At 31.5% G+C, this 26,894-nt stretch overlaps 1 protein-coding gene across 2 annotated transcripts in view; it reads left to right on the top strand.

The window, feature by feature from the left end:
* Nucleotides 1-26,894, top strand: part of SPAG16 (sperm associated antigen 16) — a 1,004,062-nt gene that overhangs the window by 733,498 nt on the left and 243,670 nt on the right. For both annotated transcript variants that reach the window (XM_053905193.1, XM_019446088.2), the window contains one exon: nucleotides 14,347-14,473. In XM_053905193.1, the coding sequence (XP_053761168.1) occupies nucleotides 14,347-14,473 (127 nt within the window). The remainder of the gene's footprint in view (nucleotides 1-14,346; nucleotides 14,474-26,894) is intronic.

The raw sequence follows: 26,894 nt of genomic DNA, 5'->3' as shown, positions 1-26,894 counted from the left end.
TTTATTCATTATAAAATATTTTTCTGATTATAACAATTAATGTATGCTAATCCCATGAAATCTGAATTTGGAAAATGTGAAAAGGAGCAAATAAAATAAGAATGGTTCATCTTACCACCTAAAGATAGTCAGTTCTGATTTAGTTTTTACCAATCTTATTTTCAACACATGTTTTTTGTATGTGTTACAAACAGTGTAAAAACTTTTCTTTGCTCCTTCTTTCATTGAAAAATCTATGTATGTTTTCCCTTGTATTAATCACCTTTGGAAATGTCATTATAATAGTTAAAATAATAGTTTAGTTATCTAATCATATGTTACAGTTTTATATATATACACGAGTATCTATTGATGCATTTATCGAAAATTGACTTCTTACATTTTTATCGACCTATCTTATAAATGATATTGTGAGGAACATCTTTGTGACAAAAATTGATCTGAGTTATTGACTTATTTAAATGTACCCTAATGGGGGAATATATTCAATGTATTTAAACATTTGTGATGTACTATACTATATTAGTTTCAAGAAATAGAATGTAATATATTGGCTAAAATCTCAGACTCTAAAGTCAACCAAATCTATACTTGAATCCTCACTCCAAATCATTTGACCTATACAATTTTAGGAAATTTACTTGACCTTTTTAACCCCTATTTTTCTCATCTATAAAATGGGATTCTTGTATATAATGAAATAATATTGTAAATAGTATTAAGTATATATCATGGCGATAAAAACTGCTAACTTTCACTATTAATTTGTACACCCAACCAAGAATGCAAGTCTATTTGATTTTCTGATCCCTTATAAGTATCATCATTTAAAAATATATTCTAATTAGATGGGGGAAAAAACCAGTTTCAAGTGAAAAACCCAAACTCAAACAAACGTAAGCAAAATTAGGATATTCATTGACTCATAAAACTGAACTTCAGACTGGTCAGGTGACATCTGACATTTAGATTTAGCTGAAACCAACACTCAGATGAGGTAAGACTTCCTGAATGCTCTTCATCCTCTCAGTTTATTCACTGTGCTGGACCTGGACATTAGAACCAAGATTACAGATGTTTATATAAATTGCCCATTTTTGACACCTTTTAATCAGAAAGTAAAGAGCTTATCTCTCGAAATTAATTTGAAAAATATGAGGAGATATTCTTATTCTTCCTCCTTGAGCCAGATGCCTTCCGCTTAAGTAGTTATTCTATCAATGGAGATGGGTTTCCATGAGGACACCCATTACATAATAGGGATACGAAGAAGGGATAAGAAGAAGTTCTTCAAAAATCACAAACACATTGCCGCTAGAGTGACCTTGGCCTGATGAGTCAAGCTAACTGGATGTACTCTGTCTATAACCACTGATATTTTAACTTGCAAAATTTAACTATATTAACCAGGGTTGGTGAAGATGTTTTCAGGTGTTCGTTACTTTTTTCTCCTGTCTACTGGTCTTCTAAAAAGCAATATTCCTACTGGTTTAGTGTTGTTGTTTTTTTCTCTTAATTTTGCTTATTTTTTATGGAATTTATGGCATTTTTAAGATTTATATACTTGGTTGGTTTTTAAATTTATATGTTTCTGGAAACCCCATTTCACTGAAGAATTCACAATTATTATCAAGTCCTTAATAGCATTTTAGTGTGGTTTCTTTAATCTTTATATATTTTAATTGTCCACCTTTCATTTCATAATGTGACTTAATTATGACTTCTTTTTTTTTGTCATTATTTCTTTTTGTCTGTTTTTGACAAATCTTTCATTTTGTCCACATATTCTTTACAAAGACTAGCTTTTGATTTTGCTGATCTCTGTTTACCATTTTAGTAGTTTTGTTTAATTTGTTTCTCTATAAATTTCCATCATATTTCAAATATTTCTGCCTTTAAATTTCTTCTGTAGAAAAGAACATTCAGTTTCAATTGTATATTTAATATATTTATTTTAAATATTTTAAAAATTCATATAAAATCATGAATTTCCATTAATGATGGCCTTGGCTTTATTCAACAAATGTAATATGAATTCCTTCATTTAAATTAATTCTAAACTTGTAAATTACTTGTAATTTTTTTTTACCTTGCAACCTTTTTTTTCAATTTTAGAGTAATTTTTAGTTTCTAATTGCATCAATGCAAGAAAATTGGACCTTTATGACATTTCTTTCTGACATTTCTTGAGACTTATTTTTGTGGCTTATCATGTTGCTAATTCTTGTAAACATTTCATATACACTTAATGATATCACATGTTATATATATGATAAATATTGTTTTCTGTTTTAGATGTTTTTTTGGTTTTGGTTAAATCTTGCTTTTTTTTGGTATCAGTGTCTGGTAGGCATGTATTGAAATCTTCCCTCACTTGTGTAAATTAAAACTTATTTTTATAGTTAGATAAATTTTTGTTTTATATTTTCTTACTTTATTTTTAGTTACATAAAAATTTGGATTGTCACATCTTGTTGTTGGAATGTTCCTTTTAATCTCTAGCAGTAAGAACTAGTAGCTGTTTTTCATTTCACTTAAGTGTTTTATTTTTTATATTGGTAATCTATCAGCTTCTTATTAATTAGTATTTAATAATTTAATTCCTTTATTTTTACTTTCTGTATATTTTGTTTGTTTTTGATGTTGTTGCTTGTTTTAATTTTTCTCATATAAGTTGCACATAGTTGTAATAATTTTTTTTTTTTTTTAACAATTTTAGTTGTCTTTTACTTTCTAGGTAAGTCCCATTTGTGTGTGTGTGTGTATGTGTGATTATTTATACATTGGTAATTACTGCTATCACAACTTATTGTGTTTTCATTAATTTTTTTTTTTTTACTTTTTTCAAACATGTCTTTTTTTTAATTTCTTAAATTAAGAATAAAGTTAAGGTTGGATTACAGTTAGAGTTAGGATTTGGTTTGGGCATTTTCTCTTTTATATCAACAGTTACTAACCTTGATTAAAATACTTTGACTTTTCAATATATGTGCTCACCATTATATCTTCTGATGATATAATTATTAATAGATGTGGTAAAAATATAATTATTAATATATGTGATAAAATTCAATTAGTAATAATTATTTCCATGTTTATATTTAAACTTTTTAAGTCTGAATGTCTGAAAATGATTTAGTCCAGAGTCATATTTAACTAAGTAAACAAATTTAGGTTAAGTTTTATTTTCCCATACAATATGAACATGATTCCACTGGTTCAAATATCTAGTTTTTTGTTATCAGTCTAGCTGTCTTTCTTTGATAGATAATAGTAATTTTTCTGTTGTGAATAATTTTGTTTTCATCCATAATGGTCCACATTTTTCATTATATTGTGTCTAGGTGTGATTTTATTCTTATGCATTTTGCTCAATATTTAAGTGCAGTTATTCTTCATATATATCTTTTTTTATCTATTCTGGATAAGTTTCATCCTAATATTACACCTTCAAATACTACTCTTCCCCTTGTCTGTACATTCCCTTGTAATACTTGTTAGACATGTAATACCTCTCTCCACACTTGCCATTTCTCTTCATGATCTTCATGCTTTCATCGTTTTTATCTTTACATCTGCAATCTAGCTGAATTTCCCAATACATTTTTCTAAGACATTAACTTTCTTTTCAATTCTGTCTAGTCTAGAGTACGTCATATCTATTAACCTTTTTCCTTTAATGATTAATGTTTCAATTCTCTTCGTCTTTAAGTCATGTTAGACTGCTTTTGCTTCATTTCTTCTTTGATAAAGAGTATTAGCTCTTATTAAAATCTTTGAGACCCCTATATTTACTTAAATTTTTTTTCAATTTTTCTATGATTTTAATGTACCCAGATTATTTTATCTTTCAATTATTGACTATTTTTATTAGCTTTAAATTTCTTTATATGTTTTGGAAAAAATTGTGTAGCTTCTTTTGAGTAAGATAAGAGAATGGTTCTCCCTTTTTCCCTTCCTTTGTCTATCTTGCTTAAAAACGTTTATTTATTTTTTGAGAGACAGAGCATGAGCTGGGGAGGGGACAGAGAGAGAGGGGGAGTCACAGATTCCAAAGCAGGATCCAGGCTCTAAGCTGTTACCACAGAGCCTGACACGGGGCTCGAACTCACAAACCACAAGATCATGACCTGAGCCGAAGTCAGATGTTTAACCAACTGAGCCACCAGGCACCCCTATCTATCTTGCTTTCTATTTGTGTTTACGCCTCCATACCTTTTGGTATTATGGCTATTTCCTTTGTCCCAGCTCTCCCAGGCCAACAGCCCTAGGGTAAGTTGTACATTTAAAATTCAGAAATCCTGCTTTTTGGTATTGAAAAGCACAGATCCGGTCATTAGAGTTTGTTACTTGGTTCAGATCCAGGTTGTAAGACTGTAAAAACTGTAGATTCCCTAATTATATAGCTTCATATAATTATAGTTTCAAATAGCATTAGCCAGCAACTTTTGTCAGCTTCATACTATCAGTAAAAATTTTATTGCTCATGATTTTATCAAATAAGTTGGATTTTAACTTCCACAGAAACTTTTAGTATCTGTGACCCTATGGAAGCTGAAAAACTAAGACCTGCTTCTAAACCCAGAGCCCAGAGGCCTATGGTTTCATTCCTTGTCTCTAGTTTGTGTTTCTGTTTAATTTTTCTACACGGAGAATTATTTTTATTCTTTGAAATAAGAATATCTGTATAATTCTTTGAAACCATATACTTCAAATTTTTTTTTACTTTAATTCTGTCTTTGAGATATAATATAGCTTAGTGGTTAGCACAGATTCTAGAGCCAAACATGTGCAAATCTTGACTCTTCCTCTTTTAACCACATAAGCAATGGGAAAGTTAAATAACTTTCCTTTGGCTCAATTTCCTCAGCCATGAAATGAGGATGATAATAGCCTTTTCCACAGTGATATTTTGTTTTGCTTTGCTTTTTAAAGGTTACTTGATATTTGTATATATGTGTATATAAATACAAAAGCTTGGGACCCTGAATGGTTCATGGTATTACTCAATTAGTGTTAATTTTTATTAGATCCTATGATATACCCTATAATCCACCAATTGCAATATTAGATAATTACCAAATGATACAGAAAAACTGATTTGAAGGGGTACGTGCACCCTGATGTTTATAGCAGCATTATCAACAATACGAATTATGGAAAGAGCCCAAATGCCCATTGAATGGATGAATGGATAAAAAACATGTGATATATATAAATACACACACACACACACACACACACACACACACACACACACACAATGGATTATTACTCAGCCACCAAAAAGAATGAAATATTGCCATTTGTAATGATGTGGATGGAGCTAGAGTGTATTAGGCTAAGCAAAGCAAGTCAGTCAGAGAAAGACAAATACCATATGGTTTCACTTACATGTGGAATTTAAGAAACAAGTCAGATGAACATAAGGAAAGTGGTGGAAAAACAAAAGAGAGAGGGAGGCAAACCATAAGAAACTCTTAACTATAGAGAACAAACAGTGTTGATGGAGGGGAGGTGGGCAGAGGAGGGGCCAAATGGGTGATGGGTATTAATGAGAGCACTGCTGTGATGAGCACTGGGTGTTATATGTAAATGATGAATCACTAAATTCTAAATCACTAAATTCTCCTGAAACCCATATTGCACTATATGTTTACTAATTAGATTTTAAATAAAAGCTTGAAAGAAAAAATTAAAACATAAAGAAAGATGAAACATATGTATAATGGGAAAGGCAGAAGGAGAAGAAAGAAAAACGAATTTGTTTCTCATAGAAGAAATTGTATCAATTTTCTACTATCTCTTTCAGAGAATAGAAACTGAAGGAATACTTCCTAACTCATTATATGAAGTCAACATTACCTGATTACCAAAACAAAACAGAGATATTACAAGAAAACTACATATTAATGACTTTCTTGAATATAGGTACTAAAATCCTCAACAAAATAATAGAAAATTGAATACAACAGTATATAAAAATACACCATAACCAAGTATGATATGTTCCAGTTATGCAAGGTTGGTTCAACATTCAGAAATCAAGTAATGTAGTTCAACACATCAACACACTAAAGAAAAAAAATCACATGATTATATCAGTAGATGCAGGAATAACACTCGTTTATGGTAAAAAAAAAAAACAACTCTCAATAAACTGGGAGTATTGTGGAAATTACTTAACTTGATAGAGAATATATATTTAAAAAAAACAGCTAACATCATTCTTAATGGTGAGAAACTGAAAACTTTCCCACTAAGATCAGGTACAAAGCAAGGATGTCCCCTCTTACTATTCCTTTTCAACATTGTAGTGGAAGTTCTAGATAATGAAATAAGATAAGAAAAAAGAAATAAAGTTTATACATTTTGAGAAGGAACAAATAAAGTTGTCCTTGTCCACAAATGACTGTTTAAGAATTTATTAAAAAAAAAAAAAAAACTTTCGGAACTAATAAGTGATTATAGCAAGATTTCAGGACATAAGGTTAGTACACAAAAGTCTTTCCTATACACCTGAAAGGAAAATGCGGAATTTGAAATTTAAAACATATTATCTATATTACCACCTCTAAAAATACTTAGGTATGCCTGACAAAATATGTACAAGCTCTATAAAAGGAAAACTATGAAACTCTGATGAATGAAATCAAAGAATAACTAAATTAATGGAGAAATGCTCCAGGTTCACAGATAGGTAGACTCAATATTGTCAAATTCCAGTTCTTCACAACTTGATCTATAAATCCAATGTCATCCCAATCACCAACCTAGCAAGTTATTTTATGTACACTAACAAATGGATTCTAAAGTTTATATGAAGACACAAAAGTCCCAGAAGAGCCAACACAATATTAACAGAGAACTACAGTCAGTGTTGGAAGACTGATACAGCTGATTTTATGACTTACTATAAAGCTACAGTACTCAAGCCAGTATAGTCTTGGTGAAAAACTAGACAAATAAATCAATGGAACAGAATAGGAAGCTCAGAAATAGACCACCAGAAATACAGTTAACCAATCTTTGACAAAGAAACAAAGACAAAACAATGGGACAAAGGTAATATTTTCAACAAATGATGCAAGTACAACTGGAAAACAATGAAAAAAAAAACGAACGTAGACTTTACACCTTTCACAAAAATTAAGTCAAATGGATCACAGACCTAAATGATAAACTATAAAGCCCCTATAATCATAACTTAGGAAAAAACCCTAATGATCTAGGGTATGGCAGTGCCTTTGTAGATACAACTCCAAAAGCATGATCCATGAAAGAATTAGTTGATAAGCCAGATTTCATTAAGATTAAAAACTTTTGATCTGTGAAAGACAGTGTCAATAAAATGAGATGATAAGCCACATATGGGGAGAAAATATTTGCAAAGAACATCTGATAAAAGACTCCAAAGTATATAAAGAATTCTTAAAACTCAGCAATAAGAAAATAATGAACCTGATTAAAAAAATGGGTGAGAAATCTTAACAGATCCCTCACAAAAGAAGATATACAGATGGCAAATAAGCATATGTAGGGATGCTCCATATCATATTTCATGAAGGGGATGCAAATTAAAATGATCGATCACTACGTACCAATTAGAGTAGCCAAAATCTGGAACACTTAACAAACCAAATGCTGGTGAGGATGTGGAGCATCAGGAACTCTAATTCTATGCTGTTAGGAATGCCAAATGGTGCAGCCACTTTGGAAAACATTTTGACAGTTTCTTACAAAAGTAAACATACTCTTACCATACTATCCAGCAATGATGTTCCTTGATATTTACCCAAAGGAGATGAAAACTTATGTCTACAAAAAATCCTGCACAGAAATGTTTATAGCAGCTTTATTCATAATTGCCAAAATTTGGAGCAGCCAAGATGTCCTTCAGTAGTTGAATAGATAAATAAATGTGGTACATCCAGATAGTGGAATATTAGTCAGCTATGAAAAATGAACTATTAAGTCATAAGAAGACACGGAGGAAACTTAAATGCATATTACTAAGTGAAAAAACCCAATCTTAAAAGACTAAATACTGTATGATTCCCACCAAATGACATTCTGGGAAAGGTAAAGTTTTGGAGATAGCATAAAGGTTGGTGATTGCAAGAGGTTGAGTGGATAGTGGTGTGGGAGGGTTGAATGAGCACAGAGAGTATTTAGGGCAATGAAAATACCTCGTATGATACCACAATGATGGATACATTTTATTGTGTGTTTGCCCAGAGCAATAGAATGTACAACACAGAGAGTGAACCATAATATAAATTATGAACTTTGGGTGATTATGATGTGTTAATGTAGGTTCTTCAGTTGTAAGAAATGTACCACTTTGAAAGTGGATGTTGTAAGTGGGGGAGGCTATGTGTGTGAGTTGGAGAGTGTAAATGGAAAAACCTCTGTATCCTCCTCTCAATTTCACTACAAACCTAAAACTGTCCTAAAATAATAAAGATTCAAAAAAAAAATACGGGGCAGATTTTTTTTGATTTATTTAAAAATTTTTTTAATTCTAATTTACTTATTTTTGAGAGAAAGAGAGAGACAGCAGGAGAGGGGCAGAGACAGAGAGACAGAGAGAGAGAGAGAGAGAGAGAGAGAGAGAGAGAGAGAGAGAGAGAAACCCAAGCAGGCTCCCTGCTGTCAGCACAGAGCACGACTTGGGGCTTGGACCCACCAATTGTGATACCATGACCTGAGCCAAAACCAAGAGTCAGATGCTCACCGACTGAGCCACCAAGGCACCGCCTCAGGGTAGCTTTTCATAAATATATATCTTCACTTAATTATGCATATTTCTTGTATATTTTCAATTAACATAACCACAGTTGAGCATAAAGTTTTTCATGTTTTACATTGTTTCTGTAATTATTATTATTATGGCTTCATAATATTTCATCCAGGGTGTTTATTCTTTCATACTACAGTTATTTATTGAACATTTACTATGTGCTATTAAAGGTCATGGGAATGTACTCCTAAGCCAAAGTACCTTCACTTACAGAATTTACAACGTGCTCATGTGTGCACAGTTGATATATAATCATTCATTTGACTTTTTATTATACTGTATAAACAAGAAACTTTATATATATAGTTATATATATATATAGTTATATAGATAGCTATAGATGATATAGATATAGATGATATAGATACAGATATATATATCCTGTTATTCAACCTTGAAGAACCTTTGCAGAAAAGAAGTAATGTTATGGGCCTATACATATTTTGCTTACTTACGTGTCATTGTTTTTGTGTAAATTGATTTTCCAAAAGAAAATGAGAAACATAAAGGTATAAAAGTATATATAAAATCTAGTGAGTCGAACCAAGAAACTGCTTAACTGATTCACCAGAGTAAAGATCTAGAGGACAAATTGGACTGTGTTTTCCACAATACATTAAGATTTTCTATATCTCCTCCCGACATACAACATAAAGATCAGGCTTTCATATAGAATATTTTATTACTGTGTGACATTTCTTACCCTACCTCAAAAATAGCCTCTTAACCCCAAATGATGTTAATGCCTAAGCTTAGAAAATTGTTTTTGAAAGTTATATGAAGCTATAAAATATCTTTATATTAAGGAACACTATTGGTTTATGAAAATAATTTTTAATAATTCATTTAAATTAGAAATGACTTCATTAGCATCCCGTTTTCTCCTTTCCTCTCTTTGTTTTACAATATATAAATATGCTTGGAACCTCTGTGGAGACAGATAGCACTGCAGTCTGCTTGTCTTCTTGCTGTTGTTGGTGTCGTTTGCATGAAAGTTGCCTCTAGCAGTTTTCTGGATCCACAGCAGCTCAAGATTAATTTCTTCCATATTAGATTATTAGAAGTTTCACTTGTTTCCATTTTACTTATTTATTAATTTATATTTATTTTATAAATATATTTTATATTAATTATTTAATTATGCAATTAGTAATTGAATTATTTAATTATTATTAATTATAATTATATATATTATTAAATATATTATATATGAAATATATATTTATATTATATTTATATTATATATTTATATAATATTTATATATTAAATAAAATAAATTAATATATTTATATATAATTTATATAATATATATAATTTATATATAAATATATAAAAATATATAGTATATCAATATATAATATATCAATATATAAATATATATTGATATATAAATAATATATAAATATAATATATAATATATAAATATATAAATATATAAATATATAAAAATTATATATATTTATGTAATAAATAAATTAAATATATAAATATATATTTATATTATATATTATATATTAAATTATTTATTATTAATTATAATGATATATTATTAAATATATAATTATATATAATTATAATTATATTATTAATTAATTAAATTAATTATTTTATATTAATTATTACTTATAAATAGTGCTACTTTCATTTTCATCTTATTCTTTTCTAATTTTATAGTAAATTTCAGAGGTATGAAAAGTTTCAAAAGTGTGAATACTCGTGGTCCTCAATACATACGCTAAATGTTCTCCAGGATGTTTCCAGCAGTCTAGATGAGGCTAGTTTGATTTTATGTTGCTGTACTCTAACTTATAATTAACTATGTCTATACGGCTTTTCTCACTATAAGATCTTTAAGGTGGAGATAGAAAGGCTTTAACAGGGAGTCAGGAGTCGTGACTCTTCGCTTTTACTTCAACTACATGTTTTGTGCACTTTGCTAAATTCTACTTGCTTTATTTAACTATTTGAATCTGTGATCACAGAAACTTTTTTTTTTTCTGAGTTTCAGGTCATTTAACATTTCTGTATTTGGGGGAAAAATCCTTTTAAATTACATACAGTCAACATTGATTGCTCTCTATTCCCTTTATATTCATTCATTCAGTGATTTATTCAAGATCACATGCCAAACATGTTGCAGGAATTATGCTAGGTCCTGGGGATTCAGTGTCACAAAAACCGCCTTATCCCTGGATCTGAAGTATTTTTGAGTAACCTCTCCAGTATCAGTACCGGTACTGATGACAATCAGAATTCTATTTTAGAAAGGTTCACAAAATCCTTGAGTCTTTACTTTCTTTAAGATTGTCCTACAATTCCACCTCTCTGCAAAAAACTTTTTCTATGTACATGATCTTTCTTTGTTTAGGTTAAGTGCCTAACTATAGCTTCCCTTTGTTTTCTTACCTGACATAAATTCTGGATAAAATGTCTGCTTTGTCCCCCAGGTTGTCAAGTAATCCCTTTCTCACACTTCTCCCTCAAAACACGCTATGCAGTTTGGATTGGCAGTATTTTAGTATATTCTTCTACATCATAGAAGGAGGTTGGCAGATGGGCCTCATTCTCCTGAGATAGGAGGAGGAGGGACATCAGGTCTTAAAGATAATCCCCAAGTTTTGGCTCTGGATTCTCTGCATCTTTTATCTCTTCCTTTTATCTAAGTGATTCAGAGCCATTAGGTTAGAACTAATATTTATCTTTTTTTAATGTTTATTTATTCTTGAGAGAGAGAGAGATCACATGTGTAAGAAAGAGAGGGTGTGGAGGAGGGGGAGAGAGAGAATCCCAAGCCGGCTGTGCACCATCAGAATGGAGCTCTGTGCGAGGCTCAAAGTCACAAAATGTGAGATCGTGGCGGGAGCTAAAATCAGGAGTCGGATGTTTAACCAACTAAGCCATCCACGTACCCCAGAACTAATATTTGTCTTGAGACTGCTAGTGAAGGACTTGGACTAAAATAAAACTTCTAGGTAAGCTCCAAAAATTAAATATTTTTTGAATTCTGCTATGCTCCTGGCATTATGGCAAGCACTGCGTCTGCCTCACTGGCTAATGGAATTATAGCTAAATTTTTCTTTTGCGACCAAGAATCTCTCAGAATCCCTTAGTTATGAAATCTGAACACAAATTTATTTCTGTCACTTAATAAGTCATTACATTTTCTTTTTACTGTAGTGTATACTTTATCCTGACTTCTAAGTGCCTTGGGAAATGTAGAGATTTGCCTAAATGATATTACTAAAAATGGTTTAAATATGTACTATTTATTAATAAATCTTTTAGTATAGTACTTGATTCATTAAATGTTTAACAAGTATTGACTCATTATTTTAATATTATCAAACTGTTAAGGACCAATCATTTGGCAACAGTAACAGTTAAATGTAAAAATACTGAGACTATCGAAACTCTCATTTTCATCCCCCAAAATGATGGAAATTTTTTATTTTTAGTGTATTTCCTCACATTTTTATACTTAGTGATACAAACCACACTTTAAGATTTTCTTTAGTTCATACAATCTAGACAAGAAAAGCACAACTCTCTACCCTGCCATTAGTAAGAAGTGCCTCCAAATTAAATTATGATTAAAATTTATCTATTCTGTTCTCACAGTTGAAAAAAAGATTTCATTCTGTCACCTCTGAAAGATATTTGAAAACCCTTATATCTGGAAAGGGTTCTTTCTAATTTCTAGCATTAATATTCCCTGCTAATTCTGAGAACTAATCTTTTCTGAAAATTAAATTCACTGATTGTTCACAATTCCTACAAAATATGTTTACATATTTGAAAACATTCCAAGTTCTCCATGTTCCTTTTAAGTCATAAAAAAGATTAAATATCCCATTTATTAGGCTGGGGACAAAGTTGTATTGCTTTGCTAGTGACAACAGTCATAGAATTTTAAAACTGATGGCATTTGTTACGTTGCTGGTATGTTTAGGGAAAAACAAAGATTCCATTTGGACTGTCATACAAGATGTACATTTTTTCCCCCAGAAAAGATAAAAATCAAGAATAAATGAGAAAAACAATGGTGTGAACTAGTTCAAAATGGTAAGGAGAATTGTACAATACTCAAGTTATTATCTTTAACATTTTAGAATATTAAGGAAAAAGGTGAGAAAATGATTTTTGACTTGACATTAAAAATAACTAAGCTAGAGGGGTGCCTGGGTAGCTCAGTAAGTTGACCATCTGGTTCCTGATTTCGGCTCAGATCATGATCCCAAGGTTGTGGGATCAAGCCCTGGGTGGGGCTCCACACTGAGCATGGAGTCTGTTTAAGATTCTCTCTCTCTTAAAAAAAAAAAAAAAAAGAGAATCTGGAGCTGAAAGGGAAAGTATATATCAAATTCAAAATAGTATAAAGTATAATCACTTATCATAAACATTATGTATGAGGCTGATATGGCCCATAATCTGGGTTCTTTTCAATTGGTCACTGGATACCAAAATTAAATGATGCTATGATGAGAATGAGTAAAGGTTACGAACTGCTGGACAGCAAAGACCCCTGTTACTCATCACTATATCCCAGTATCTGACATGAAGTGTATGCTCAATAAACATCTCTTGAGAAAGGGTGTAGACAGACCTTGAACTTCAAACTGATGTATCCTAGCTGGTACTTCTGTGCTGGGAAAATATCCACTCCTATTTCCATTACACTTGGATCCATTCACCCTGCCTTTTGTTTTCCATCCCCTTTATCCAGTTATTTTCTTCCTTATCCCATTTATGTTACCAAAATAGCCCCAAGTGTTTCTAATAATTTTGTCTCAGAGATCACAATATGTACTGCTTCCTTGCCATCAATTTCACCTGGTCCCAATGCTTCTACGCACCATGATAAAAACCCTTCTTTCCTTGTTTCTATTAGTTTTCTATCTCTGTTTTTATTTTTACCCTATCTGAAGTATAAATCATCAATGCTAACTAATTGCAAGCATATAGACTGAGGTGCACTTTTAGTGCAATATTCTCATATATATAGTTTTTATGTGTAGATAGCACATACCATATACATGACATTTATTTAATTAATATAATTAAATAATCAAAATGATTTCCTGAAAAATCATATTCCAAAATTTACTGTAGGAATTTATATATTTAAATTTTTTTATTAAAATTTTATTATATTTAATACAAAAATATAATGAACACTTTTTAGTTTAGAGGTGTGTATCCTTATGGATTTAATAAAATTATAACACAAATGTTGGGGCTACTGGGTGGCTCAGTTGGTTAAGTGCCCTACTCTTGATTTTGGCTCATGTCATGATCTCACTGTTTATGAATTCAAGCCCTGCATCAAGCTCTGTGGAGGCAGCTTCGGATTCTCTCTCCCCTCTCTCTAAAAATATATAAACTTAGAAAAATAAGACAATCTTCCTTTTTTGATTGTTACTATATATATATGTGTGTGGGCGTGTGTGTGTGTGTGTGTGCGCGTGTATGTGTGTGTGTGTAATATATATATGTATGTATGTACATTTCTCTCTCTCTCTCTTTTTTTTTTTTTACTTTAAAGGGTCATATGATAGCATCCTGTGATGCCTGTGGAGTAATAAAACTGTGGGACTTTCGGAAGCTCTTACCAATTGTATCCATTGATGTAGGTCCAAGTCCTGGCAATGAGGTGAACTTTGATTCATCAGGTAGGATCTTTTTTGTTTACCATTTGTGACCAAGCTAACAACTTCAGCATTGGTTCTGAAACTATTTTCTGTTTCCACCTGACTTTTATTATGTTTCCTCTTATGTAAATTTTTGTTCTTAATATTGTATGAGAATATATTTTATGTGTATTATCATATAACATCATAAAAGTATTGTATTTATCATAAATATAAAGGAAGAAATAATAGAGGAGATAAGTATGTACTAATATAGATAACAGAAGTTCCTAACAGTGTCATGAAAAATTTGGAGTCCAGATCCTTTAGAATCACCATCCAAGGTAAGTAATTGGGTTTTTTGAAGGTAAAATGGCTAAGCATAGAGAAGAACAAAAGTTTAGCAAAACTGAATTTAAAACATGTTTAATGGAATATTTCTGTCTTATAATTAATAAATTACCCTATATTCTCTTAATGTTATAATTAATTTGAAATGTACATGTGTTTTATTGTTGCATTTATGTGTGACAATACATATTATAAATGATAATAATTGTAATATTATTATTTGATTGTGTTCAGCATTTTTTCTGCAATAATACAAACACTGTCATTCAGATAAAATATTTTACACTTGCTGCTGATGAATCGTGTATCAACTAATGTTAAAAATCACACAATATTTCCAGTTATCTATTTAAAAGATTAAAATTATAGTTTCATTTGTATCTTTAATGATAGCTTATACTAAATAATGTGTATCTATTATTAGATAACATAACATTCCTCTGCTAGTATGATACATGTTTTAAACTTTTTAAAATTTTGTGAGTTTTTAAAATCTTTGATATTTATTTGTAGTAGATCACAGTTATAGAGATGGTAATTTTAGAGAAGAAATAAAGATAGAATATGTATGGGAAATAATAATGTTTTATTTTAAAATAGTGCATACTAATTCTGTAGTCCAGAAAGTATGTAGATACTAGAAGCAACCTAGAGCCATAAGACAATTGTGTGTTTCATAAGACTGGTTTTATGATATTGCCATTACATATCTAAATCTTAGAATTCACTAAGTTTGTCTTAACAAACTTTAGATTGTGTTCCCATTACAGATTGGCATATGAACCATATTAACAATGTTTTTTAAAAATGTTTTTAGTAATGTTCTTGACATTAAGCCATTTAATTTAAAAAAGAAAACATTGTTTAGAGTAAAACATCCCAACTATGAGAATTTTATTTTATAATGTGAAGGCCTACTAAGATTTCAAATTGTATTTTTCACTATACAGAGTCTGCATTGGCATCATAGGTCTAAAGGAACTTTAACTTAGTTTTAATAAACATTTTTATATCCTTAAACAACTTTTTATTGTTTCAAGCAAGAATCTAAGGATTCATGTCCTTGAATTTTGAATTCTGAAATCTCAAATCTTTTAGCTGTATTTGCTAATAATAGAAGGTAAAGGGTATTTTGAAATGCTACACAACTAATAAGAGATATGGATTTTATTGCCAATGTTAAATATGTTTCTATTTGTTTTCTACTGTCCTTGTCATCAACTCAAATCTCTTTTCTATGCATAGTCATGCAGAACTGATTTAAATAAACGTCAGTACCTGTCTTACTTTCTTACAAGTCAATATCATCTTAAAGTGCTTGCTACAACAAACCTAGTTTTTCTCTCCATGATTGCTATACTCTTGATTATAAACTAAAATTAAGAAAAGCATAAGAATCAAGGGCAATACAATGAGAAACATAAAAGACAAAAAAGTGTAAAGTAGGGACCCTGTTAATGAAAACACTTCATCAGTTTGAAGGAATATATTTTCAACCTGACCTTCCCATCCCTTTGACCATTTCTTCAAGGAACATACTATAATTAATTTTAGTTCTCTGTGTTTGAGAAATTAGCATCATAAGCCTTTTTCTCATTGAATAATGGGATATTTGTGCTTCTGTAGAAGAGAAGTCTTCAGTGATTCTTCATTTAAAAAGGTTAAAATATATCAAAAAATGAAAGAACTGGGGAGAACAAACAAAGCTCTCAGTCTAATGAGGCTCTGAACAGAGAGGTGAAAATCACAAAGTAAAACAGAAATTATGTTCATATCAAGAGAGGAAAGCAGAGTAAAGTCAAGAGCAAAACAAATCAAAATAAGGACAGGGACACATGGATATCTTCTAATATGGATCTATTCAGGAAAAGATTATTTAAATTAAAAGTATAATAAACGTATATCGTGAAAATATTTGGACTATGAGGATAAAATCAAATGTAACTTAATAAGCTCACAATATACATTAATTTTACTTATTATGCCTAGCAGTTAGCAAATAAAAGCATTTTTGATAATTATTTTCCACAAAAAGATAAAAAGAGGATATTGAGACTATTGAAAACAATAAACATAGGGTTCACATTAGTTAAGTTGTGCCAAATCAAGTTTTTAGGTCAAAATTATGTGACAGAATTAAACCATGCAGTTATATATGTTTAGGACTCAACTAGTGTGAGACAGGCTCTTGCCTCTATCTAAGCTATGTCCCTGGACTTAAGGAAAAGATATTGAAAACATACATGTAATGTCATAATAAATGTAGAAATATTGATAACATTCTAAGATATTTAGTTATTAGATATTCTAAATAATCATCATGTAAACAAAAATTTCAAATCATATTTCTTGTCTCTGGATCAGTTTAATTGAAGAGCATCTTGAGATTATGAGGTGTGCTGTTTAAAAAGATGTTCCCAAATACAATGACTTATCTTTATAAATAAGGAATTTCTTGTCACTGCAAATCCAACATAGTATAGAAATAAATGGGATTAGAGGTCATTGAAAGGCTGAAACTGTTGTCCATAATGTTTGATTTCAAATTTTTAGGCATATAAAAGTTGCCTCATTATTTATTAACCTCATAAGTAAATATTTTCATTTTGAATTTATAAAAGTATGTATAAATATATATAATTAAATAGTTCTTGATCTGTTTTGAAACTGAGATTCCTCCTAGTGTATCATTTTAAAAATATATCATTGGTAAAAATTTTGAAAACCAATCATGTAGGAAAAGAGCATAGACTATAATTCAGATCCTTAGTTCTTCACCACTTTTTAGGCATTAAGTAAATTTAAATTCCTTGAATGTAGTGTCCTCATAGAAATAATGGAAGAAATAATTATCTTACAATGTTCTAATGTGTTTCAAAGGGATGATGTATAGTCTATAATGAGGAAATCCTAGTACAGTCACCTACCATGTTTCATCTTAGCTGGAAGGGATCTTATAAGTCATCCCATTCATATTAGGGGTGAGAAAAATGTATGAATATATCAGTGTGCAAGTAAGATGCTCAAGGCTGTGTGCTACTATAGGTGATTTCTAGTCAAAGTATAAACACTAATAAATAAATTTTAAAAGAAACAAGGGTCAAAACCTCCTTTTCATGTAATATTAAAAATAACTAAATGTTTAAGAAGTGAAGTTATATAAAATATTATATATATAATTAAAATAAAAAGATTTAAAGGTGCATGAATCATCATCTAGAATTTAGCTTCTCTGTTGTTGTAGAAAACTAGTTTCTCACACATTTAAAAGAGGAGTTATATGTGGTATAGTATTATTTACTTAATGTTTTACTTGCAAATACATTGCTTGTGATATGCACAGATTATCTGTGTATATATACCTACGTATTATATGCGTATTAGTATTTGTAAAGGGATAAGTGTTCCTTTCTCATTAAACTGAGAGCATCCTGGTAATATAATGCTACATATTTTTGTGAATATTCACTATCTAAATAATCTCTCTCACTTGGCATATTCAAATGCCATATATTTTACCATAAAAAATTTATTACTATTTCAGAAAATGTTAAATGAATTTGCATAGTGAAAGTAATAAAAACTAACTGTAAGAGTTTATACATAAACTTGTCCACATCTCTCATTTCATCATGTTTTTATGTAGTGTAGCAATATTTGTCCCTCCTTTGTAAAAGATAATTCTGGTATATTTGCAAAAGAGTCACATCCCTAGAAAAAGCAGGAGCTGAAGTTTAAGCCAGCTGGGGACTTTCCAGTAGGAAGCTTATCAGTATCAGATCATCAAAATGGGCAAGACTTCTCCTCATTTGGAGGCAATCCTAATATTCTCCATAAGCAGAACCACAAATAAATGCTAAAATAGAAAAAAATGACCCCATTGGAAAACATAAAAAGCATGAGATCCCTCTGAAATTATTCAAACATAATAAAATAACCCCCAAAATCTTTGTTTCACATTGGATTTATCGGTTTCTTTCCATAAAAGCTACAGTTCATTGTTTTGTATTTAAAAGACAGATTGTGGTTAATTTCTTTTTATGGAAGCAGTGTAGCCTAGTGGAGAAAGCACTCACTTAGAAGTTAGAAGCCCTGGTTTTGAATTTTGTCTCCACTCCTTTCTAGCCAAATGGTCTTGGTGAAATTTCTAAATATTTCTGAGCCTCAGTTTCCTTGTATGTAAAATATTAAAAACCTATTGAGACTTCCACTTCCAGCCAAGATGGAATAACAAGACCAGATTTACCATACCACCTGAAACAACTAAGAAAAAACAAAATATATGAAACTGGTTTTCAGACATGGAATACTGGGCAATGAAAGACAAGAACACCTGAGAGATGGAAAGTAAATGAGATGAGCCCTATGCCTGCCGTAGAATACTCAAGGACAGATGGAAACCAAAGAGAAAACTGGCAGTCTTTCAGAAATGAGGAGAAAGAGTGGGCAGTCCAGGGAGACCACACCAGTTAGAATCTGCAGCACAGAAAGAAGGGTCTTCGAGATTTGCAGAAGATCCCCTCCTGTCTTTAGCTAAATAAGGATCAATACTTGACAGACTAAGTGAAAATCTCTCTGAACACTGAACAGGAAAAATGCAGAGATCACCCAGCCTAAGAATAGTTGTATATCCACCAATCAGATTGGAAAAACCTTGAAGTTCAGAAGAACACTAGGTAGAGCAGAGATTGGCAAACTACTGTTCATGGGCCAGCTTGGCCTGTATTTATATATAGTTTTAATGGAACACAGCCACAGCCATTTAGTTACATATTTTCTAAGGCTGATTTCACACTATAAGAGCAGAGTTGAGTATTTGCAACAGAGACCATATGGCCTAGGAAGCCTAAAATATTTAATATACGGCCCTTTACAGAGAAAACTGCCTTAGTAGAGTGCTTAGAAGGGTATCACCTCAGTTGTGAGGCAACATAAGCCCACACCTCCAGATCAAGTCCCTTCACCAATGTTTTTGAACCACCTGAGTTGGCTCACCTGTTTAGTCTTCTAGAGTCTAAAGACCTGTTTAGTCTTCTCTAAATTCAATGAAATTGTTGTAGCTGCCACTTTTTTTTCCAGGTGAGGAAGCTGGGACATAAAGAAGTTAAGAACAAGCCCAGTGACACCTAGCTGATCAAATAGAGTCAGATTTCAAATCTGGCAGGTCTGATTCCAGGAACTAAAACTTAAACTTTATATTATTCTGCCTCTCACTTTACTAACAGTATTTGGTTTCATACTGATATACGATATTGTTAGAGAAATGATTCATTTGCTATGGACAGTGAAATAATTCCACTAATGACCACTTGGCAGTGTTTGGCTCAAAGGTGACTAAGACATAGAATCTTGTCACCAGTTGTCAATTTGTGGTCTCTGAAAGAAACAACAACAACAAAGGGAATCTCCCCAGAAAAATAACCTAGTGTTAATAACCTAATAATCTGCCAGGTTTCTGATGTGTCTTATGCACAACAGAGTATTTTAGGTGCCTGTATCTTCCTAATGGGATTCAGAACTCCAACCCCACACTTCAATATTAACTCTTTTCGGAGTAATCAGGCAGGGCTGGATTATGTGAGCACTTGCAGGGCCTCTCTTTCTGCCATTTATTTAAATCCTGGACTGATTAAAAACTGAAATAAGAATGGAAGAAACCAAGCTAACTTAATCTCTAAGGCATAAGTTAACCTAAGTTGCTCTTCCTAAGAGGAAGCCCATTCTACCATGTCAATTTCCCGCAGAAGGAAAGCCACAAGGAAAGAGGATAAACTATGAGAGAAGAAGTGACCAGATGACTCTACTCAATTATTTATAATCCCATTATTTCCTTCCCTGTTTGCGTGGCTCTGTTGTGTATACAAACCTATTTTGCGCATAAGTAGAATATGGGCTTCTCTGAAGGAAAAAGGAACTGGAAGAACTGAAGGAAATCAGATTGTGTATATCCCTTGAGACCCAAGTGTATGATTAATGCCTGGAATGAAGCATACTATGCTGTAGGAACTGAACAAGGTGCTTTCTCTTTTAACCATCACAACACTCTGAGTTTGGTTCCATTTCTCCCATTTTAAAGGGTTTTGAGAGCTTTAATTAAGCATGCATATTAATAACTACACATGTTGGTACAGTCCTGTGAGAGCCTGAATTTCATTTCATTTAATTTTTAGCTCTAGGAGATTGTAAATAAAAATTTTAGAGATTCATAGAGACTGGTTACAGTTCATCTGCAGAAAAAAACAACCTATTTTTTCTCTTTGTTTTTTTTTTCATCCAATGTCCTATGTTAGAAGCAATTTTATTTACCCTAGAGCAAGTATGGAAAATAACATGCTGATAATAGTGGGAATTCCTTGAAAACTCTAATTAAAGTCATCTTGACCAAAGATACATTTATTCAGGGAGAACATTCATAGTTGTACAAAGTGTTATAGTCATGAACTGTTCTGATTAGTCTACCATCCATTCTGACCAGTTGATGGCAATGCCATAGCAGTTGCTAAGTACTAGATTATCATCCCCAAAATGGATCATAAATTCTGAGATAAAATTAGCATTTGAATTACATAAATTATGAAAGATTAATATAAATAAAACTTAGTGGCTTTTTCAAAGTATAGTAGAATTTATACATGTTACAAAGTCTTTTTCTTTCAGATATTATGTTTGGAAGGTTGTATTCTTAATCTAATGACAACATCATTGCACAAATTATGAAGACTCCCTTATGGAATTGTGTTCATAGTTTAAAAAATAATGCTTTCATATCACCAGTACTCACAGATACTTGAATTAGGATTGATTTTTAGAAAAGTCTAGAAATTATTGCCATCTTATAAATCAGAAAAGACCATTTGAGTCAAGCCCAACCCAAGATGAGGCTCTAAAAAGTTATATTCATCTATGATTTGTAACATGAAATTGAACAGGACACTTAATCTTTGTTGACCTCAACTTTATTATCTCTAAAATGAAAGTTTTGGATAGGTGACTTAATCAACTAGGTTTACAACCTGAGTTTCACATTGTATCTCCCTGTGTTCATTAGGACATGGTGTTCTGAGGTAAAAATATATTCTAAAATAAAACTTAAATGCTTTTTATATTACTTACAACTTGAAAATAAAATATCAAAATGTAAGTGAAACACTTCACTCTCCCTTGATCCAAAAAGGAGATACAATCTATTATAAACATCAAGTTTATTTAAAAATTGGGCCTCACATTTAAACGATAATAGTATTGTTCAGCAATACAAAACTTTTATTCTTGCACACCCAACAACACATTCAGTCTCTGAACCAACAAGAATTTTGGCCAAAAAAAAAAGCATAAGTCCCAACATTTTAATAAATTATGGCTTGATCAAACTCTTCTTATAGGACTATATAAGATAGTAAGAATCTCTCTCTTTCTGGTTAAATCAGACCAAGACATAACTTATTAATCTTACAAATTGCAGCATTATACAAGTATAATCAGCAATTGCAATTGCCTGGGTGATACAAAGAAATCACATATGTGTTGTTAATTTCTTAATTTTCTGCAATATTTTTTAAGTAAGTATTTTAATAATTATTGCTTAGCTCTCTGGTTGTAGTTGTACTACATAGAAGTATAAATGTAACATTATCAGCATGTCAAAAAGGCATTTGGAAATGATTTCATTATGTGTCCTTGGAAATTGTTACAAAGCTTACATATGTAATTATATACGATTATATACAAACAATTTAAATCTGGCAAATGTCCAAATAATGACAAATGCTAAATTAGTGTCATCATATTTAATGAAGATTTGTTTTGTAGTATTAATGTAAGAAACGTTTTTTTTCAAATGCATTTACAGTAGTTATATACATATTATAGTTAATGTGCTAATGCCAAATTATTTTCAACACATTTAAGAAATCAAAAAGATTTGTATCCGTGTAGCAAGTATGAGAAATTAGTTGCATGAATAAGTGTATCTTAATATCATCTAGGCAGTAATATATCCCAATGCATATAAATACCTATACTTATATGTTTGCAGATGTAATAAAAATTACATGTATGTGCTAGCATAGATCATTTTAAAGTATGACTAATGACATTTTATGCATATATTAGTCAAGAAAAATGTATTTGTATAAAGAAATGAAGCATAATTAGACTTTTGAATTTTTCAGAGGAACGAAGTTATAGTATCATGAGGAATGTGTTAATTTAATAGCATATAATAGTTATCAGATTTAAAATTAAACAGTTAAAATTTTCAATCTACACACACTTCATGACCTAAAGTCATATAGCCCAAGACTTTGTCTTCTTTTTAATAGATGGTGTATACAAAACTGAATAGATAATCATCTTTAATTTGCCAAGCTGGCACTTTTTAATAGGATAATCCTTAAGAGAAGTTGCAGTTCAACAGATGTGCAAATCAACCCAGAACAAATAGCATGCTACTCTTGTAGATGGAGCTGCACAGTTGGTACTTGTGATAACTCGCAGTTATATTTATCTAAAATTGAATTTTGAACAATATTCAAATATGATTTACTCAAATCTGATTGAGCCTAGAAGTATCTTTTCTCACTTGTAATATAAGAGGTCTATAAATAAAAATTGTTTAAATTCATCATCATGCAACATCCTTTACCATGTACTTTTCCACCAAAAGAAAAAAAAAACATTGAAAAGAAGACATAGCGTCATATTGGTATTAACAAAATCAACACTCTGTTGATGTTTTGAAATAATGAGTTTGATAAACACCTTGTAATAATAGATCAGCATTTCAGGCCATGTCTTCTTTATCCAAGAATTTTACTATTCTTTATCTTGTATTTTTGTTGGTCTAATGTTAGAAATTATGCAATGTAGTTGACAAGTATTTCATGTAAGCCTACTATCTGCCAGGCACTGTTCCAAATTCTGGGAAAGACATAGGTGAGATTATGTCTACAAAGTCAACTGAAGCCATAGACATGAATCTGCAGGTCATAACTGGGAGTGTTGAAAACAAAGTCACACTGTTCTTCATAAAATAAACTATACATGCCATTATTTGCAAAGAATAGCATCCTGTAGCTGTGTATGGAACTGTAGAAAAAAGATGGGTACTCTTATAATGTTAACCATATAATCACCCATTTCTGTTCTCATGGACTTGGTTTAATTTGGAGTATTGATTACTGCTGCTTTCTTATGTTATCCTTTCATTATGCCTCCCATAATGTTTGATTTGTTCCTTCATTCATACTGCATTAGGATCCATTTACCCTTATCAGAATTTAGTTATGACAATGGATACTTCTGCTGCTTCTGTCTTCCTTCCTTTTTTGCCTGTGTCTTTTTTTTTTCTTTCTCTTGTTTATCTCCCTTCTCTTCATTCATTTTATCCCCTCTCTTCTTTATCTTCCTCTTCCTCATGTACAGAGAGCAGACTTAATCAGACTTTTCAGTATAAAATAGACAATTATCAGATTCCATTATTTTCTCCTTTCATGTCCCATCCTTACTTCATTCTCCCCCACCTTCCATGGAATATTTTAAATGTCTGATATGTTCCCTGAGATTTCTAGGTATCTTTGAAGAATATATGGAATTATTTTGTGTATGTACATATCTAAGGCTTCTAAAAACTATATTTTGTCATACATTGCATTTGGTTTCTTGCTTTTTTATTAAATACTGTGTTTTTAAGTTTTATTCATATCAATATATGCCTATCAGGTCTACTGGATAGTATTCTATTTTATTCACCTTATTATTTTATTCATCCATTGTATTAGTGATGGGCACCTAAGTTCCCCATAAGACCCTGCTACTTCAAGTTATGCTGTACTAAATATCCTCATACATATACTGGTGGCAGGCTTCTGAGAGTTTCTCTGCAGAGGACTTGCTATGCCACAGAGAGTACATTAATTTCCCTAAGCACTGTCACACTGCTTTTCAGAATCACTACACTAGTTTACGGTCCTTCAAGAATTCTCATCATCAACATTTAGTAGTATTATGGACTGAATTGTGTCCCTCCCCAAATCCATATGTTGAAGTCCTAACCACTCATGTGACTGTATTTGGAGGCAGGGCTTTTAGGAGGTTAGTTGAGGTTAAATGAAGTCATAAGATTGGTGCCATAATCCAATAGAATTGGTGGTGTTATAAGAAGAGGCATGCACATGTATAAGGAAGGGCTATGTGAGCGCTCAGGAAGAAAGCATATGAAAGCCAGGAAGAAAGCCTTCACTGGAACCTGACCATGCTAGTACCCTGATCTTGGCTTTCCAGCCTCCAGAACTATGAGAAAATAAATTTTTGTTGTTAAACTGCCCAGTCTGTGATATTTTGTTATTATGGCCCAAACAGACTAAGACAAGAAGTAATTGATTTTCTAAATCTTCCAGTATAGTGGGTACTGTACACATTGCATATGCCTAATTACTAGTGATGCTGAACATCTTTTTATAACACTTTTCAGTCTTTCAGGTTTCCTTATCTGTGAATTAATTGCCTTTGCCCATTTCTTCTATTGGGTTTACTTTCTCTGGGGACTTGTGATTTTGCAGTAATATCTGTGTATTAATCTATTATTGGCTTCAAATGTAGATTTCTTCCAAAGAGTTGTCTGTTTGCTGATTTTTCTATGGTATTTTTTATTGAATTGAAATCTTTAAATTTACTGTAGTCAAAACTGTTTTCTTTTATCTTTGGAAGATAAGAATATTTCCCCAATGCTAGGTCACAAAAGTATTCTCCTGTATCTTCCTCTTTATGTCTTTATTTTTACAACTTATGTCTTTGGTTCAAGGTACAGGGAGGTGTTTTCAGTAAGTCAGTGTCTCCTGCAATAACAAACTCAGAATCTTTCTGACTTATGGGAGCATTTGCTTTTTTTCACTTGCAGAGAGTTTTAGGTAACTTAGGCCTGAGGTACTTTCTGGGCTCAGCTGAACTCCATTGTGTCTTCTCATTATGGACCCCAGGGCATCTATGCAGGACATGTGATCCTTAAACAGTAAGCACAACAGGAAATAAAAACCAAATAATGCAATCACTTTTAAATCTTCTTTTGGATGTGACGAATATCATCTGTTTGTCCACAGTATATTCATAGTGAGTAATAAGCTAAGCCCAAAGCCACTTAGATGCCTAAGCTTGTTTCACATAACATAATACACTCTAGCTCTATCTATGTCATTGCAAATGGCAAGATTTCATCCTTTTTGATGGCTGAGTAATATATGTATAATATGTTATACCTATATGTAGAGAGAGAGAGAGAGAGCGCGAGAGAGAGCGCCAGGGATGGGCAGAGAGAGGGAGAGAGAATCCCAACGCAGGACTCATTTTATGAACCAGGAGACCATGACCTGAGCCAAAATCAAGAGTTGGACACTTAAGCCACAGAGCCACTCAGGTGTCCCCCATCTTCAATTTGTTTCATAAGTGTTCTATAGTTTTTAGAATGTAGATCTTTTACCTCTTTGTTTAGGTCTATTCCTGGGTATCTTATTGTTTTGGGTGCAGTTGTAAATGGTATCAATACTTTATTTCTTTTTCTGCTGCTTCATTATTGGTATATAGAAATGCAACAGATTTCTGTACATTGATTTTATATCCTATGACTTTGCTGAATTCATGTATCAGTTCTAGCAACTTTTTGGTGGAGTTCTTTGGGTTTTCTACATAGAGTATCATGTCATTTGCAAATAGTGAAAGTTTGGCTTCTTCCTTTTGCTGGAGATTTTAAATCCCAATATAGGAAAAAAGCAAGTAGTTGAGAACAATAATCTAATGTCCACAGTGGGAGACCCAACTTAATTTTTCTGTCAGTAATACAGTTTTCCTAATACTCTCAACTATACAATTAAAACTTACCTCACTTATCTGTGCTATTACTTCTGTCATATACCAACCTCGTACACATAGGGAGGCAGTCTTTTTTCTAATCTTTTGGTAATATTGTTTTTGAGCTGGTACACTTCTATTTTTATTACTAGATGTTCTAGTATTAATATATATGAATGTACAACCAGTCTCTTTGTTATTCTTTTTTAAAAGTATTTAGTGGGCTTCCTGTTTCCTAGAGTTTTTAGAGTTATCCTTTGTTAAATTTCAA

The sequence above is a fragment of the Panthera pardus genome, unplaced genomic scaffold (genome assembly GCF_024362965.1).
Source record: "Panthera pardus isolate Hobbes unplaced genomic scaffold, ASM2436296v1 HiC_scaffold_10, whole genome shotgun sequence".
NCBI classification, from domain to species: domain Eukaryota; kingdom Metazoa; phylum Chordata; class Mammalia; order Carnivora; family Felidae; genus Panthera; species Panthera pardus.
This window is presented reverse-complemented; position numbering and strand designations above follow the sequence as displayed.